The sequence below is a fragment of the Alexandromys fortis genome, unplaced genomic scaffold, assembly GCF_014885135.2.
Source record: "Alexandromys fortis isolate MF-2015 unplaced genomic scaffold, M_Fortis_MF-2015_v1.1 scaffold_18, whole genome shotgun sequence".
Lineage (NCBI taxonomy): Eukaryota > Metazoa > Chordata > Mammalia > Rodentia > Cricetidae > Alexandromys > Alexandromys fortis.
This window is the reverse complement of record NW_026067897.1, coordinates 5,366,777-5,382,853: the sequence shown is the minus strand read 5'-3', so window position 1 is coordinate 5,382,853 and position 16,077 is coordinate 5,366,777. Positions and strand designations below refer to the sequence as shown.

The window sequence follows — 16,077 nt, the reverse complement described above, 5'->3', positions numbered from 1 at the left end:
TGTGACTGCAGCTTCAGAATGGAGGATTATATCGTGGATTTTTCTCCCTTCTGAAAAATCCGATTAAATATCATTTGATGAGAAAAGCTAGTAACATATCTTCCAACAGGAAACTAAATAAGCCTGTGGTTTCCTTTGGCTGTCTTGCTTCCTCTCTGACCTGCCACATCCTTTTAGCTTGTCCCTCACTGCTGGAGACTAGGGTATCTTGAGGGTAAGTCGGGGATTTGCAAGGTATGACACTAAGTGGCTAGAGGCCATCTGCAACGCTGGGAAGCCATTCCTTCCAAAATGCAACCTCTCTCTCTCAACCACTCAAAGAAGTACTCTGAGGTAGTTTTTGTTAGCAAAATTTCCCCTCTGGGGGGGGGGGGGGAATCAAGCCTCTGTTTGTGCTACATATACAAATCAAACACTTTGGCAATATTTTATCATCTGAACCACATTGGAGGGGGAAAGACGAGCAGTTCATAGGGCTCTTTTTAAAGTTAGTTCTCCAAGTCTCCTAGGGAACATTTATAATATTATACTGTTTTACAAATGATTACCATGCAAGTTACCATAATAGTCACCATACCAGGGAAATTAGCAACAAACCCAGTCCATGATGAAAACCCAAAATCTACCAGACAGATAAGAGCCATCATCAAAGGAGCATTTTCCCCCAGGTCATGGAGGTCAAATGAGAGGCAAATCTGTCTACTGTTGTTAATCAAAGGGTAATGGCCCCAAGGTTATTAGGAAACAGTAACTTGAAAGAAATAATTCCCTAGTGATGCCAAATAGTGGAGCTGCCCACCAGCAAAGTGGGCTTTAACTTGTCAGATTAAAAAGGTTGTGGGGCTTACACAGACAAAGTGTTAGAAGAACATGTGCTAGTGTAGAAGGCCGTGCAAGGGCTTGGAGCTTGTGACTACTTGTGCCCAGTAAAAAGGAAGATCATTACAAAAGTGAACAGACCCTCAAGTGGGAAGACGTGGGAAATTAGTAGTCAGAAAAAAAATGAGTATTTCTACTCTTAAGTCTGCAGAGAAATTGCTTGTTGTCCAAAATTAAATTCTTTGCTTTAACAGACTTGCTAAGTTTTAATCTAATGCTACTTAGTCTGTGAGTATTTGGAACTCTGTCCTGCTTGAGACAGCACAAGACACCAGTCTACTGCCCGGCACCTAAGCAGGATTAATTTTGTTTAACCAAAACTCAAGTAGCACCAAGCAAGTAAGTGCTTCCCGGCACAGGGAAGAATCCAGTCTTTCGTAGAAAAGCTTTGCGATTATTCCTGCTGCTGCTGAGACGAAGATCCACACCGACTGCTAAGGACTGCAGCTCTCCGGGTCCACATTCTACTGAGTGCAAGTGGACGCCTCACACACGTCTGTGGGTGTGAAGTGTTTCAGAACACTGGTGTGCTCTTTGCTTACATTTGGTCTGTGGCCACTCTCACACCAGAACTGCAGAGTTGAGCAGCTACAACAGGAAACGCTGGACACACTCATCGTATACTGATAATAAATGCTGATAATGGGACAGCTGAACTCCAACAATCGCACTAATAGCAGGTGGATTTTTAGAGTATATCTTAAAGATGTCTTATACATACAGCTAAATCTTCTCTTAAACACAATGTACAATTTTGGACTATTGTACTTATATCTTAGTAGAGGGGCGTGCTTGACCCCCAGAACAGCAAACCCATTTTCTAACAGTTAACTTACCTGGTGGTTCAACACCATGTGAACCCCATGCGTCCGAATATCTGTGGAAAACTCCCCCAGGAAGTCCAGAATGTCCTCAACGGTGGCAGCATAGGGAAGGCCTCGCAGACGAATACAGTCTCTTACATTTGTGGGGGGCACAAACTGCTGAGTTAGCACCGGGATCATGGGAGGGTTTGGAAGTGGAATCAGAGGGGCTGAAGAGAATCGATTCAGCACCTATATAAAAGGCAAAACACAAGGTACTTAAGAGTCTTGCTGCTCCTAACCCATTCTCCATAGTACCACTAACCTCACCAAGAATCCTGTTAGACCTGCAGGCCCTAGTGAGTGTGTTACCAGCTGTATGGCACACAGCAGAACACAGGAGGCCCTCAATCAAATCCTCAAAGGGGTAAGGATGCAGTGGGGCGTACTCATGGCTCCATGACACAACTATTATTAAATATGACTGTTTCTCAGGTTCCTTTGGGTGATTGATAAGGGCAAGGAAGTTTGAGAAGCCCTGATGAGGGGCTCATGCATCTCCTGGACAGCGCGACGCCCACTTCTGCCAAATACATGAAGTAAATTCACGCGCGGAACTACACGCCTGCTATCCCAGCCCTCAGGAAGTAGATACAGAAGAAGGGCTGCCCATTAATTTAAAGCTGCTCTGCTGTATATAGCGATTTTTAAGCCAGCCAGCGCTACATAGTGAAACGCCGTCTTTAAAAAAATAAATACAGTAAAATAAACTAAGGCACATACTCCGTATAATACAATGTACTCATTAGGCAGTGTCAATCTGGGTAAACGTATTTAAAAAGCTAGACATATTGCAAGATGTGGGCTTTTGTGGTAATTTATTCAACTTCATTTCATGAAGTACATTTAACATACAGTCATCCCTTAATATTGTCTTCACAGCCCAACTCTGAACTCACTAATGAAGTAAAGAGAATGGCCTCAGGAACCACCTTGCCAGTTTGAAAATATTTTTTATTAACTTCTTTCTCTCGTCTATGTGATTTCTATTTAGGAATCCACCCTCCTGGGACAGCCTGCACGCACCTGCTGCACTTCGGCCGCCGTGCTCCGGAAGAGCTCGATGTATCTTTTACCCAACAAGTCCTTGTGCTTCCGTAGGGCGTTCTGAGCGTATTCCTCACATGCGAAGAGCACAAAGGCATCTCCCGTCGGCCTACCATCCGGATAGGTGACGAAGAGGATGCCTTCCTTTCCCCCGGTGATAGGGCAATGCTGTCCGAAGAAGGCGACTACCTCCTCAGCGGTGGCGGTGAAAGGGAGCCCCCGCATGCGGACGATGACCTGATTTTCCTTGGAGAGGAACTGGGCTACCTCATTGGATGTCCCTAGAGAAAATGGGTATTAGAACACACAGGGAGAAAGAGTTAAGATAGCAATATGACCAAATTTAGAAAGGCAAATTCTCAACATGGTGTGTGTGATGCTGAGAAGCAGAGCCGGTACCTTACCATCAGGAGGCGTTCTACTGCCGAGCCTCCTCCGAGGCCTCTGGCAATGTTCTGAATTTACAGTTAAGATTTGCACCACCACTAGATTCATAATGATAATATCCTAGGACTCAGGAGTCCCTGCAGATTTGAATCTTCCCACAGCACTTTTCCAAAGCACCCCTCTGAGCCGGGCGATGGTGGCGCACACCTTTAATCCCAACACTCTGGAGGCAGAGGCAGGCAAATCTCTGTGAGTTCGAGACCAGCCTGGTCTACAGAGCTAGTTCCAGGACAGGCTCCAAAGCCACAGAGAAACCCTGTCTCAAAAAACCAAAATAAATAAATAAATAAATAAAAAAAAACACCAATAAATAAATAAATAAATAAAATAAAACACCCCTCTGAACTTCAGAAGCTGGCCAAACAAACCAGTGGTCACCCATTTGTTCTTCTCAAATAGAGTGCCATGGCACTGACAGACACACAGGTCCTGGGAGGGGATCCAGCTCAGTACTAGACTCTGTGCCTAGTGCACATGTCTTTGAGTTCCATGTCCAGCTATACAACAACAAAGGCACATACCCTCGATCCAGAACACTAATGTCACATCTTAGCTATCCTGTCTACCAGGGCATGACTTTATTCAAGTTATCTATGCCTTAGTGTCTATATCTGCTAAGTTAACTCTGCAAACTAGGAGAATGAATTAGGGTAATAAAGTGCATTGTGTTTATAATTGCTTCATTACCTCTAATTAAGAAACTTTCACAGAGAATGATGAAAATGCAAATGCCCAGTTCCCACATTCAACAACTCTGCTCCAAGCGCAGCACGGGACAGCAGCGCATGTGGAAGCGTGCACGGAAATGCACATCTGCAGCTCCCGCTAACACCACGGCTGGTCACACTAGGCAGACAACGAAACCCAGTTCATCTGTCCCAGTCTGCAGAGTTTACCATCCAAGGCCGGGGCACAGACGAACACAGCAACTCCAAATACACCATCTATGCCCCGTCCATGTCAAACAATGCTGTGAACTTCAGACACTTGAAGAAAGGTCAAGTCTTAAACTCTGAAGCCTTAGGATTTAGCCAAAGAAAGTAGCAGGAAAAGAAGCATACTAGAAAATCGGAGGAGGAGGATCCTTTTGTACAAAGTCTGACAACCGAAGAGATTTACTACTGCTGCACAACACAGGACTTTACATTTAAAGGGACCGAACTTAGGTCATCAGGTCCCGATCTAGCATAATCTGGCACCTTGACAAAAATCTATTGACGGCTTCCGTTCTAAGGAGACCCACCCTAAAGAACAGTACAAACAAAACTTTACAGCATACGTAAAAATAAGCTATAGGAGTCCTATAGGGATGTACAAAGACATGGCGTACATGCCGGGTGGTAGCAACACAGGGGCACACACCTTTAATTCCAGCATCCCAGGAGGCAGAGGCAAGCGGATCTCTGAGTCTGAGGCCAGCCTGGTCTACAAAGTGAACTCCAGGACTCCCTGGAGTCTCCAAGAGCTAGTTAAAGGACAGGCTCCAAGGCCACAGAAAAAGTCTCAAAAAACAAACAAACAAACAAAAAACCCAAAAAACAATAAAACAAAAACAACAACCTAAAAAAGATTTTTTTCCCCCTCTATTCTTATTTCTATGAATACCACATATCTAAAAATACTAGACCAGGACCTGATGACCTAAGTTCAATCGTCAGAGCCCACATAAAGGTAGAAGGAGAGAAAGAACCAAATCCAGACAATTTCCCCCCCAAGAAACTACCATGGTCTTGAGCACCGATGAGCTCAATAACTGAGAGAAAAATCTAGAAATAGACTTGTAATAGCCTCAGGCACTGCAGGCAGCTGCTTCCAACAGTTCAGAAACATTTCTCTCAAGAACTACCTTTCTCTCTGTATGTAACTGTACGTGAGTGCCCCTTTCACCTGTATATGGTCTCATTCTCAATGGCTATTTAGGCATAGTAGATTTGCTTAGGCCTTAGGGCAAACGTTACAGACCATTAAATTCACCAGCAGTATGGGAAAATTCTTCTCCCTATTTATAAACCAGCCCCCAGGTTTTACTTGGAAAGAAGCATTTATGGTCACAGGAATCCACTCGCAGTGTGTGCGCAAAACCTCAGGTTATCAATGAAGTATGTACTACCTAAGAGCAACCCACCTCCAGCAATCTTAAGAAAGTCTTCACCCGTTGCTTTGTAAACCTAAGAAAATAAAGAGACATTATAAAAACCATTTCTAAACCACCCATTGCACATTAGCGGTCAAGTGCAGCGGTCAGGGTGTTGGGCCGTGACGCGTACCTCGATGTACCGGTTCCCCATGTGATGTTTGTGCCTCTGCAGGGCTAGATCTCTGTGCTCCTCACTCACAAACCTAACCAGTGCTTCTCCGTTCCTCCTTCCCTGAGCATTCAGACAGAGGGCTGCACCTCCCCTTTGAAGGAAACAAAACAGAGGGCAGGAAGGGAGTGAGGACACACGACACAGAAAACCCGTTACTCCTCTGGGGTGGGGTGAAACAAAGAAAAACCAACTTGGCGATATTGAGTCCTTTGAAGAACCTGGCGATGTCTTGATCTGAAGACTGCCAGGGCAAGCCTCGGGCCCTCACGACTGTGTTGTCGTCAATGAGTTCCATCTTGCTGCTGCGAACCAAACACAACGTCATGTAGCGTAGTTGATGCCAAACAGGCTGCGTGGTGACGGAGGAGACCTGCTTCCCTTTGAGACCAGACTGACTTGCAGGTCCAACTTCTCCGGACCCTCACAACTTGTCTGGAAATGGCACAAAAATCTGTCCTGTCACTACAGAAAGATGGCTGGCTGTAGGTCTAGTATAGCTAGCTCATCTAGGAAAACGTCTATCAGCTGCGTAGCTCCTCGCCTGCTATGCACTCAAAAGCATCTCAGATCAGTTTACAGGAAGCAACTTCTTTCCAAACCCTTACGGCCTGACCTAGAAGGAAGAAGGTTTCTTTCTTTGTCCGTGGAGACAGCCCTTCAATAAATCATCCTGAAGGACCTTGAACTTGAGAACTTCCTACCTCAGTCTTCCAAGTACTAAGATTCCTAGCCTGAGACACCATACTGATGAGGTCAAGCAGTGTCTTTTTTTCACAGGTATCAAGCACACGTGTGGGAGTTAAATCCAGCCTGGCAGCAAGGATGGGAACGGAGCTACAATTAACCCACGCCTGGAGTGTGAGCGTGTGGTCAGAGGACTGTGTAAGTGTCTCCTTTGGCAAAGGGGAGTGCCAGGCAACACAGGGTGTTTATGGAAACACTTGGGAGTCTCCACACCTTGGTGAGTCACATGAAAAGCATCCACTATATATTTCGACCCTTTGAAGGTCTGTCTCCCATCCATATTTTCACTAATCCTAGGACATTTTCCTACTGAGTCTCTTTCTCTACAACAAAATTCAGTGCTAAGGTCTCTCTGACAGCAAAACCGGCAGTTTCTGGTTATCACCAGGTGCCAGACAGTCTCACGACAGTGACTGACTAGTTTAGCCACATCTACCTATGATCACTGAGATACCATTCCAGACTCCTCCCTAGGAGCTACTATAGTACATAGGTAACTTAGCCCAGGAACATTAAAACCCCTTTAAAGATCCACTGTTATTTAAGTGCATGTATGTGAGCCTACATGAATTTATGTGCACCATGTGCAGAGGCCAGACAGCATTTAAGCCCTTGGAAATGGAGTTACTGTGAACTGCCTGGTGTGGACTCTGGGAACCAAACCTCAGGTCCTCAACAAGAGCAGTAAGAACCCTTAAGAGATGACCATCATTTTTCCAATCGCTCCACAACTTCCAAATCCTATCATTTTTCTTTGGAAAGGTTAGACAGACATGAAGACTAATGTAAGAATCATATATTAAACAGCATATGCCTAAGCCAATTAAAGTAATTAAATACACCAACACTTCTAATTTTATTTTAATCTTCTTTTCTTTCTTCTCTCTCTCTCTCTCTTTTTTTTTTTTTTTGTAACAGAGTTTCTCTGTGTAACAGCCTTGGCTGTTCTGGGACTCACTCTGGCCTCAAACTCACAGAGATCCTCCTGCCTCTGCCTCTCGAGTGCTGGGATAAGGTGCGTGACACCAGCACTCGGCATCAAATTTTAACCTCAACCTACAAGCCTGCTTTAAGTAATAGTTTACTTGACAATAAGAACGTAACTAGAGCAGGGGGGTGGTGGCGCACGCCTTTAATCCCAGCACTCAGGAGGCAGAGGCAGGCTGATCTCTGTGAGTTCGAGACCAGCCTGGTCTACAGAGCTAGTTCCAGGACACGCTCCAAAGCCATAGAGAAACCCTATCTCGAAAAAAACAAAAAACAACAACAACAAAACCCAAACAAACAAACAAACAAAAAGAACGGTAACTAGAAGGTTTAATAAAATTAGGAAAATCTAGAGGGACTTCAAAAACCATGAGTAAGAACAAGTCTAAGGTTCAAGGGAATAGTAGACAACCACTCACCATGTACCACTTTCAAATTTGTAGTTTACTCTTTCTGGATCTGAAAACCTGTGATCTGAAAATGAGAAAACACAGTCATCATCCTGGCTACTGACGGCAAAGCCGGGCAAAGCGATCAGAGCCCGGCGCCGCGAGATCAATCACTACGGCAATACTCACTGTAAGGCTCTGAGATCATGGCTAAAATTATGTTCCCCATATCTTCAACTTGAGAGGCTCCGTATCGGGAGACGGAGTCATTCTTCTCAAAGTTTAGACCTGGGGGGCTGTTAAGGAAACATCTGGAGAAGTAAAGGCAGATTACTACTAGCCAGAGGTTAACCTGAAAGCCAGGGAAGTTCCTCAGGACACTTAGCATGACTGATTCTGAGCAGCCAGGACTCACCTGAAGTCCTCATATCTCCCTCTCTGTAGTCTTGCGGGAAAAGTTCAAATCACCCCATCCTAGGGCATTACCAATAAGAAAAGTTTGTTTACTTAGAAAACAACAAAGGCATGAGAAAACTGTGTGCACTCTGGGTCAAATCATAAAGCAACCAAGTTGATTCGAATTCTTTATCATTACCCATACAAGGCAATGACCAGATAACCTGAAGATAAGTCAAGACCAGGCCTAAACTTTGCAGTCTACACTTGACAATACCAGTGGCACAATTCCCATGCTTTTTTTTTAAATTTTTTTTTAATATCTACTTATTTATTATGTATACAGTGTTCTTCCTCCACGTATGCGCGCACGCCAGAGGAGGGCGCCAGATCTCATTACAGATGGTTGTGAACCACCATGTGGTTGCTGGGAATCGAACTCAGGACCTCTGGAAGAGCAACCAGTGCTCTTAACTTCTGAGCCATCCCTCCAGCCCCCCAATTCCCATGCTTTTACCCAGAATACTCACAGAGCCCTATGGGACAGCCTATCTTCAGCTGCACTCCATAAAACCCAAGTGCTTTCACAGCGGATTTTAGAAATAATTCAAGCACTCAGAACCAGCAACGTCATGTGTGTTTTGACATGGTGACCTCAATGCTGCCCGGGCTGGTCAGGACTCCAGGGCTCAAGCAATCCTTCTACTTCAGCCTCAGCGTGTCGAGAATGTAGGCACACACCACGACCAACCCTAATGCTCCTTGATCACACCAGGATACTTTCTGGGTAAACCAGGGCTTGTCTCCCACATTTTGTTTTACGTGTAAATCACAACTATTTTTTTTTTAAATTTAAGTATTTTTAAAATTTATATTGTATTTTAATTATTTTTGTGTGGCATTCGATGCGTGGGAGTACTTATGCCACAATCCACGTGTGGTAATTGAACTCGGGTCCCGAGGCACGGCAGCAGTCTGAGCTTCTGAGTCATCTCACAGGTCCGGAATACATTCTTAAAGACTTATTTAATGTGCTCTGGTGTTTTGCCTATATATACCCTGTGTGAGGGAGTCCATTCCCCTAGAGCTGGAGTTAGACAGTTGTGAGCTGCCACGTGGGTGCTGGGAACTGAACCCGGGGCCTCTGGAAGAGCAGCCAGTGCTCTTAACCACCAAGCCATCTCTACAGCCCAGACTATGGTTTTAGCAGGAATCATAGATGATACTATGGGAACTGCACCTGTTGACACCTAGCAGAATGTTTGCCTACACCATACTGTCCCCTAGCTGATAGTGTCCAAAGCTTAAAAAGTATTTGTAAAAAAGAACTAAAGGTAAGATCCCTCATGGACTACTTAGGGAAAAGTAGAATCCGAAAGTCAACAATTCAGAAGCTAGTCCATCAGTCGAGACCACAGTACTTCTTTCCCATCTGTTCCAAGTCTTTCCCCACCCCTCAGCCTCCCAATCCTTTCAGTAGAGACAGTTCCCAAGAAACTACTTAACCCGCTAAACTCCAGCTCATCTGTAAAGGCAACGCTGTGACAACCTCACCTTCTGGGGTCTGTGTGAAGACAAAGATAAAAAGACACAAAGTAGACATTTAATAACAGCATGTTGCCCTCTGTCTACACTGTAGTAAAGGCACGAAAACAGAGAAACAACAGTGCGTCCTCTGAGCCACCTCCTACAAGGAAAACACCTGAGCAACAGGTACAGTTCACTGTAGGCTAGAGAGTCCCGGGTGTTGACTCCTCCCCAAGCCTGCCGGGAACTACAGATGCTAACACCCCAGCTACTTCTGCAGAGCTGTGGCCGTCACCAGGCTGCGGCGCGTCTCTCTCTGGTAGGCCCATCAAGTAACCATCATCACTTCATGGCCACTTTCATCACATACAAAGAAGGTCCCTGACAAGAGATGGAACCTCAGTTTTTTGTTTCACATACAGGTTTGAGAGTTCTTTTTTGTTCTGTTTATTTGAGACAAACCTCACTGTGCAGTCCAGCTGGGATGGAACTTGCCTTCTGTACACGCTAGGAAATACCGCGCTAGCCTTGAACTCGCAATGACTCTGCTTCCTGAGGGCTGGGACTAAAAAGACATGAGCCACCACGTCCAACCAGGTTTGACATTTTCTAATCCTACTTCTAGTGATTTTAGTCTTCCTTTTCATAAACAAATCAAATATGCACCTATAAATAATTCTCTAGAAGCCATGTGTGAGTTTGAGACCAGCCTGGTCTATACAGCAAGTTTCAGAACAGCTAGGACTACAAAGAGACCCTGTCGTAAAAAATAAAGAAAGAAAGAAAGAAAGAAAGAAAGAAAGAAAGAAAGAAAGAAAGAAAGAAAAACAAAATGGGTTGAAGTGGGGAGGGGAACAGAGAAAAATGTAGAGCTCAATAAATATCAATTAAAAAAAACCTAGATACACAACATAACAAATCATAACCAAACTATTTAAAGGATCCCCACCCAAACAGGCATAGCCAAATAATACACATACATATGCATCTGTTTACAGAGGCAGAAGCAAAGACAATTAAAACGCACACACCGTGCCATCATCCGCCTCCTTTTCTCTTCACAACATTCCGTCAGGTAGGAGAGCAACACCCACAAAAGAAAGACCTAGGATTTGGAGATGTTCTCCAACTGCTCCTCTACGGTATGTAATGGGATTGGATCCTAATACAGCCGCACTTGCTGTACACACATACCTGCTCTAGGCTAAAAAGCTTCATTGACTTTGTTTTACCTCGAGCAATACTTTTGAGAAAAAAAATAAATTTATAAGTATGAGTCAAGGAGAGGGAGATCAAAAATAAAAACAAAGAGTCTCTTTCCCTGTTGAAATCGATTGGTAGCTGAAGAATCATTTTACTAAATTCTCATTTTCATTAGGAATACGGCACTGGCCTTTGGCTAATATGGCTTAATATAATACATCCCAACATATTTCCCTTTGTGCCATCACAGAGACCAGCGGCTGGAAGCCGTAACAACTTTTACAAGCCAATGGACCGGCTCCATGCCCAGATCACACCTCTTTACACATGTCTATCCCATACGCACCTCTTCAATCTGCTAGCTCCATTTCCTTACCAGAATCCAAACACAAACAACAAAGGGAGGGCTTCCCTTCTTGTCTTCTGTACACGCTAGGAAATACATATCTACTGAGTTACATACCTGACTCTAGGTGAGTTTGGGGATTCTTTTTATTTTTTGATGATTTCTTTTTTATTTTTTATGTGCACTGGTGTTTTGCTTACGTGTATGTCTATGTGAAGGTGCTGGATCCCCTCGATCTCGAGTTAGAGTTGTGAGTGGCCGTGTGGGTGCTGGGACTTGAACCCTGGTCCTCTGGAAGAGCAGTCAGCGCTTTTAACTGCTGAGCCATCTCTCCAGCTTGGGTTTTTCTAATGGTTTAGCACCAATACTTTCTTCCACCCAAGGCCTGTTATATTTTCAATTACTTGCTTCACGTCATGTCTTGAGAGAAGGTGAGATGAGCCTGAGCCTCCTGATCTCCTGCAGGGCTGGTCACGGGAGTGACTCACTGTGCCCTCAGGCAGCCGCAACAGCACAGACAGGCTCAGCCAGATTTACAAACCAGAAACGCCAAGAAGGAAGGAAGAATACAGCCTAGGACGGTGGGAACAAAACCCTACACGTTTCAAACTATACTGAACAGAGTGTCCAGACGAGGTTCAGCACCGTCGGTGCAACGGCCTGAAGGTTTAGCTCCTTTAAGCCCATCTATACTGGCAAACTAAACTCAGTCTTTCATGACACCACTGTAAAATACAAGTAGGAGCCACGGCAGGAAAACTTCTTACACCAGAAATATGCGGGAAAAGAATTTAAAGTCTTAGTTTAACAGCAATTACTCTTTCCAGGGGAGGGGGAAAAACAAAGATCTCTACCTACCAAATCCCACTTTCTGGAGGTATTAGCTTAATGAAGGACCAAGTAATGGAATTTCAAACAAACCTGATGAGTTGGATATACCCTACAAGTAGTGAGATGTAGGTAGGCACTGGGCAACAGAAGTGAATGTGGCAGCTTCCACCTGTGATCTCAGTGACGCGGAAAGCTACAAATGCAGGGTCCTGAGTCTGAAGCTACTCTAGTACCACAGTGGAACAGCATCTCAACAAGAGAAAACAGGTGTATTTAAGAGCTGGAGGGCAGGGAAGACTGGCACAGTGCTTGCCTGGTTTAATCTTCAGCATTGAAATAAGCAGAACATAAATAAAAGGTTTTTTTGTTCTTGGTTTATTTTTTTTAGCTAGAATCTCATTCTGTAGCCCAGGTCATTCCAGAACAAACTATCTAGAGCAGGCCAGCCACAGATCTTCAGTGACCCACTCTGCTTTAATCTTTTCCTTCATTCACGAGTGCACTGTTTGGATCAAATCCACCCCCAAGCTCACCACTCTCAACGCCTCCTCTGCCCTCCATTCCCTTCCCAACTTCATGATCTCTCTGTGTCTCTCACATGTAAACATGTATACTCTTAATCTCGTGTGTGTATGTGTATCTATGTAGGTATATGTATATAAATAAACCTGTGGGTACAATTAGTGTTGCTAAGGGCCTTCTAAAACAATTATCTGGGAACTCTCAAACTGCTTGTTTTTTGCAACAGGTTCTCATTCACATCTGACTATGTAGCAGAGGATGACCCTGAACACCGGGCTTTCCTGCCCCACCTCCTTTGTGCTGGACTTACTGACGTAGCCGAGGATGAAACACCGGGCTTTTCTACCCCACTTTCCTTGTGCTGGACTTACTGATGTGTGCCAGTCCATAAACATTTGGCTTACACCGTACTAAGAGTGGACATCAGGTATCAAACCCAGGGTTTCCTGGGTGGTAGGCAAGCATTCTACCAACTGAACTACATCAAAAGCAAAATATACTTCTAGAGCAGATAGGTCACACAGAGTTACTCTGTGTGCCAGCTGAGGAAGCAGTCACTTCTAGTGCTTAACTCACGCCGACCACAAGCCAATGTATTTGCTAACTGGGCTAGCGCTGTGTCGATATGATGTCTAAGGTAATTGTCTAAGGAGGGATGTCTCCCTCCAGCTGACAAGGCCAACTATCAGAGCACCAACTACACACTGGAGAGTTTGATCATTTTCATATAGATACCTATGAGGAAGTCAGTGCTGTCCCCCCATCTTTTAAGGTGGGAAGTAGTTTGTGTAATTGCAATGGTCCAGTTCAACTCACCATAAAAACCTCATGTAAGATTGAGCCATAAGCTGGGCAGTGGTGGTGCACGCCTTTAATTCCAGCAGTTAGGAAGCAGAGGCAGGAGGATCTCTGTGATTTTGAGGCCAGCCTGGTCTACAGAGAGTTTCAGGACAGCCAGGGCTATACAGAGAAACTCTGTCTTCAAAAAGAAAAAAAAAAGAAAAAAAAAAAAAAAAACCCACAAAAACAAAACCAACAAAAAAGTCATAATCACCCAGTATTTACAAAATGAAAAGACAACATGACCATTTACCTTGAACTAATATGTACCTAAAATGAAGTTTTCAAAGCTATTTAGCAATGTCACATGAGGTTCAAAAACTTTAACTATAAAACAGTTCAGACAAGATTTTAAATGAATAAGGAAGTCCATTTTGAAGTTGTTGGCAGCTGTTTTACCTCTTTTCATATACCCAATAACCTGGGAGGAAACAGTCACACTGGGCAGGCACAGACACTGTGGCAACAGGCACCATGGTACTATTCTTTCCAAGCCTTTCCTACTTTAATATAGGGAAACCGAGGCTGACCAATGCTAACAACTTAACTCTAATACATGAGACTCCAGAGTTCATGGATTCAAGCACAACATCATGTCATTTTTTGATTGTTTTTCCTGCAGCCTGTCTTGGAACTTGTTCTGTAGATCAGGCTGGCCTGCCTCTGCCTCCTGGGTGCTGGGATTAAAGGTGTGTGCCACCATGGCCCAGGTAGCTATTTTAGTAAATGAATAAAAACATCTATACAAATGGCTCTATAAATTATCAAAAGTCTCCCAAACAAAAAAGCCCAGGACCAGATGGTTTCAGCTCAAAATTCTACAAGACTTTCAAAGAGGAACTAATACCAATAGTCCTCAAATTATTCCACACAATAAAAAGAGGGAACATTGCTAAAACTCTTTTTATGAGGCTACAATTACCCTGATACCCAAACCACAGAAAGACAATACTAAGAGAATTACAGACCAATCTCACTCATGAACATTGATGCAAAAATACTAAATAAAATACTAGAAAATCGAATCCAAGAACACATCAGAACCACCAACCACCATGACCAAGTCAGCTTCATCCCACAGATGCAGGGATGGTTCAACATATGAAAATCTGTCAACGTAATCCACCATATAAACAAGCTGAAAAATAAAAACCACATGATCATCTCATTAGATGCCGAAAAAGCATTTGACAAAATATAACATCCCTTCATGATAAAGGTCTTGGAGAGAGCAGGGATACAACAAACATACCTAAACATAATTAAGGCAATATACAACAAGCCAACAGCTAATATCAAACTAAATGGAAAGAAACTCCCAGTGATTCCACTGAAATCAGGAACAAGACAAGGTTGTTCACCCTCTTCATATCTATTCAATATAGTTCTTGAGGTCCTAGCTAGAGCAATAACACACCAAAGGGAGAGCAAGGGGATACAAATTGGAAAAGAAGTAGTCAAACTCTTACTGTTTGCTGATGATATGATAGTTTACATAAGTGATCCCAAAAATTCTACCAAGAAACTTCTACCCAGCACTCGGGAGGCAGAGGCAGGCGGATCTCTGTGAGTTCGAGGCCAGCCTGGTCTACAAGAGCTAGTTCCAGGACGGGCACCAAAGCTACAGAGAAACCCTGTCTCGAAAAACCAAAAAAAAAAAAAAAAAAAGAAACTTCTACAACTCATAACCACTTTCAGTAATGTAGCAGAATACAAGATTAACTAAAAAAAAATCAGTAGCCCTCCTGTGTACAGATAATAAAAGGGCTGGGGAAGAAATCAGAGAATCAACACCCTTCACAAGAGCCACAAATAACATAAATATCTTAGAGTAACTAACCAAACAAGTAGAAGACTTGTATGACAAGAACTTTAAATCTTTGAAGAAAGAAATTGAAGAAGACACCAGAAAAATGGAAAGACCTCCCATGCTCTTGGGTAGGCAGAATTAATATATTAAAAATGGCAATCCTACCGAAAGCAATCTACAGATTCAACGCAATGCCCATCAAAATTCCAGCAAAATTCTTCAAAGACTTCCAAAGAATGGTACTCAACTTCATTTGGAAAAGCAAAAAATCCAGGATAGCCAAAACAATTCCTGTACAATAAAGGAACTTCTGGAGGCATCACAATCCCTGACTTCAAATTCTACTACAGAGCTACAGTATAGAGGTCTGATCTCCAAAATATACAAAGAACTAACAAATTGGACACCAAAATATCACATAATCCAATAAAAAAGAAAAAGGGAGTACAGACCCAAACAGAGAACTCTCAACAGAGGAATCTAAAATGGCTGAAAGACACTTAAAGAAATGTTCAACACCCTTAGTCATCAGAGAAATGCAAATCAAAACAATTCAGATTCCATTTTACACCTGTAAAAATGGCCAAGATCAAAAATATTGATAACTTACACTGGAGAGGTTGTGGGGTAAAGGGAACACTTTTGCATTGCTAGTGGGAATGCAAGCTGGTACAGTCCCTTTGGATGTCAGTGTGGAGATTTCTCAGAAAATTAGTAAACAACCTTCCTCAAGACCAAGTAATACCACTTTTGAGTATATATCCAAAGGACGCTCAATCGTGCCACAAGGACATGTGTTCAACTATGTTCATAGCAGCATTTTTGTCATAGCCAGAACAGAGAGAGAAAAGAGGGAGAGGGAAAAGGAAGGGAGGCAGAGGTGCGCACACAGAGAGAGAGAGAGAGAGAGAGAGAGAGAGAGAGAGAGAGAGAGAGA

The 16,077-nt window shown here is 43.5% G+C and overlaps 1 protein-coding gene across 11 annotated transcripts in view; it reads right to left on the bottom strand.

The window, feature by feature from the left end:
• Positions 1 to 16,077, bottom strand: part of Esrp1 (epithelial splicing regulatory protein 1) — a 50,778-nt gene that overhangs the window by 24,604 nt on the left and 10,097 nt on the right. For 10 of the 11 annotated variants that reach the window (XR_007596006.1, XR_007596015.1, XR_007596012.1 and 7 more), the window contains exons 5-11: positions 7,855 to 7,953; positions 7,696 to 7,750; positions 5,737 to 5,847; positions 5,504 to 5,636; positions 5,362 to 5,404; positions 2,769 to 3,070; positions 1,716 to 1,934 (exon numbers count right to left, since the gene is read on the bottom strand). Coding sequence is in view for 5 of the 11 variants with exons in the window: in XM_050166230.1 (XP_050022187.1) it covers positions 1,716 to 1,934; positions 2,769 to 3,070; positions 5,362 to 5,404; positions 5,504 to 5,636; positions 5,737 to 5,847; positions 7,696 to 7,750; positions 7,855 to 7,953 (962 nt within the window). In the remaining 6 variants the exon portion in view is untranslated. The remainder of the gene's footprint in view (positions 1 to 1,715; positions 1,935 to 2,768; positions 3,071 to 5,361; positions 5,405 to 5,503; positions 5,637 to 5,736; positions 5,848 to 7,695; positions 7,751 to 7,854; positions 7,954 to 16,077) is intronic. The other variant, XR_007596011.1, reaches the window with a different exon arrangement.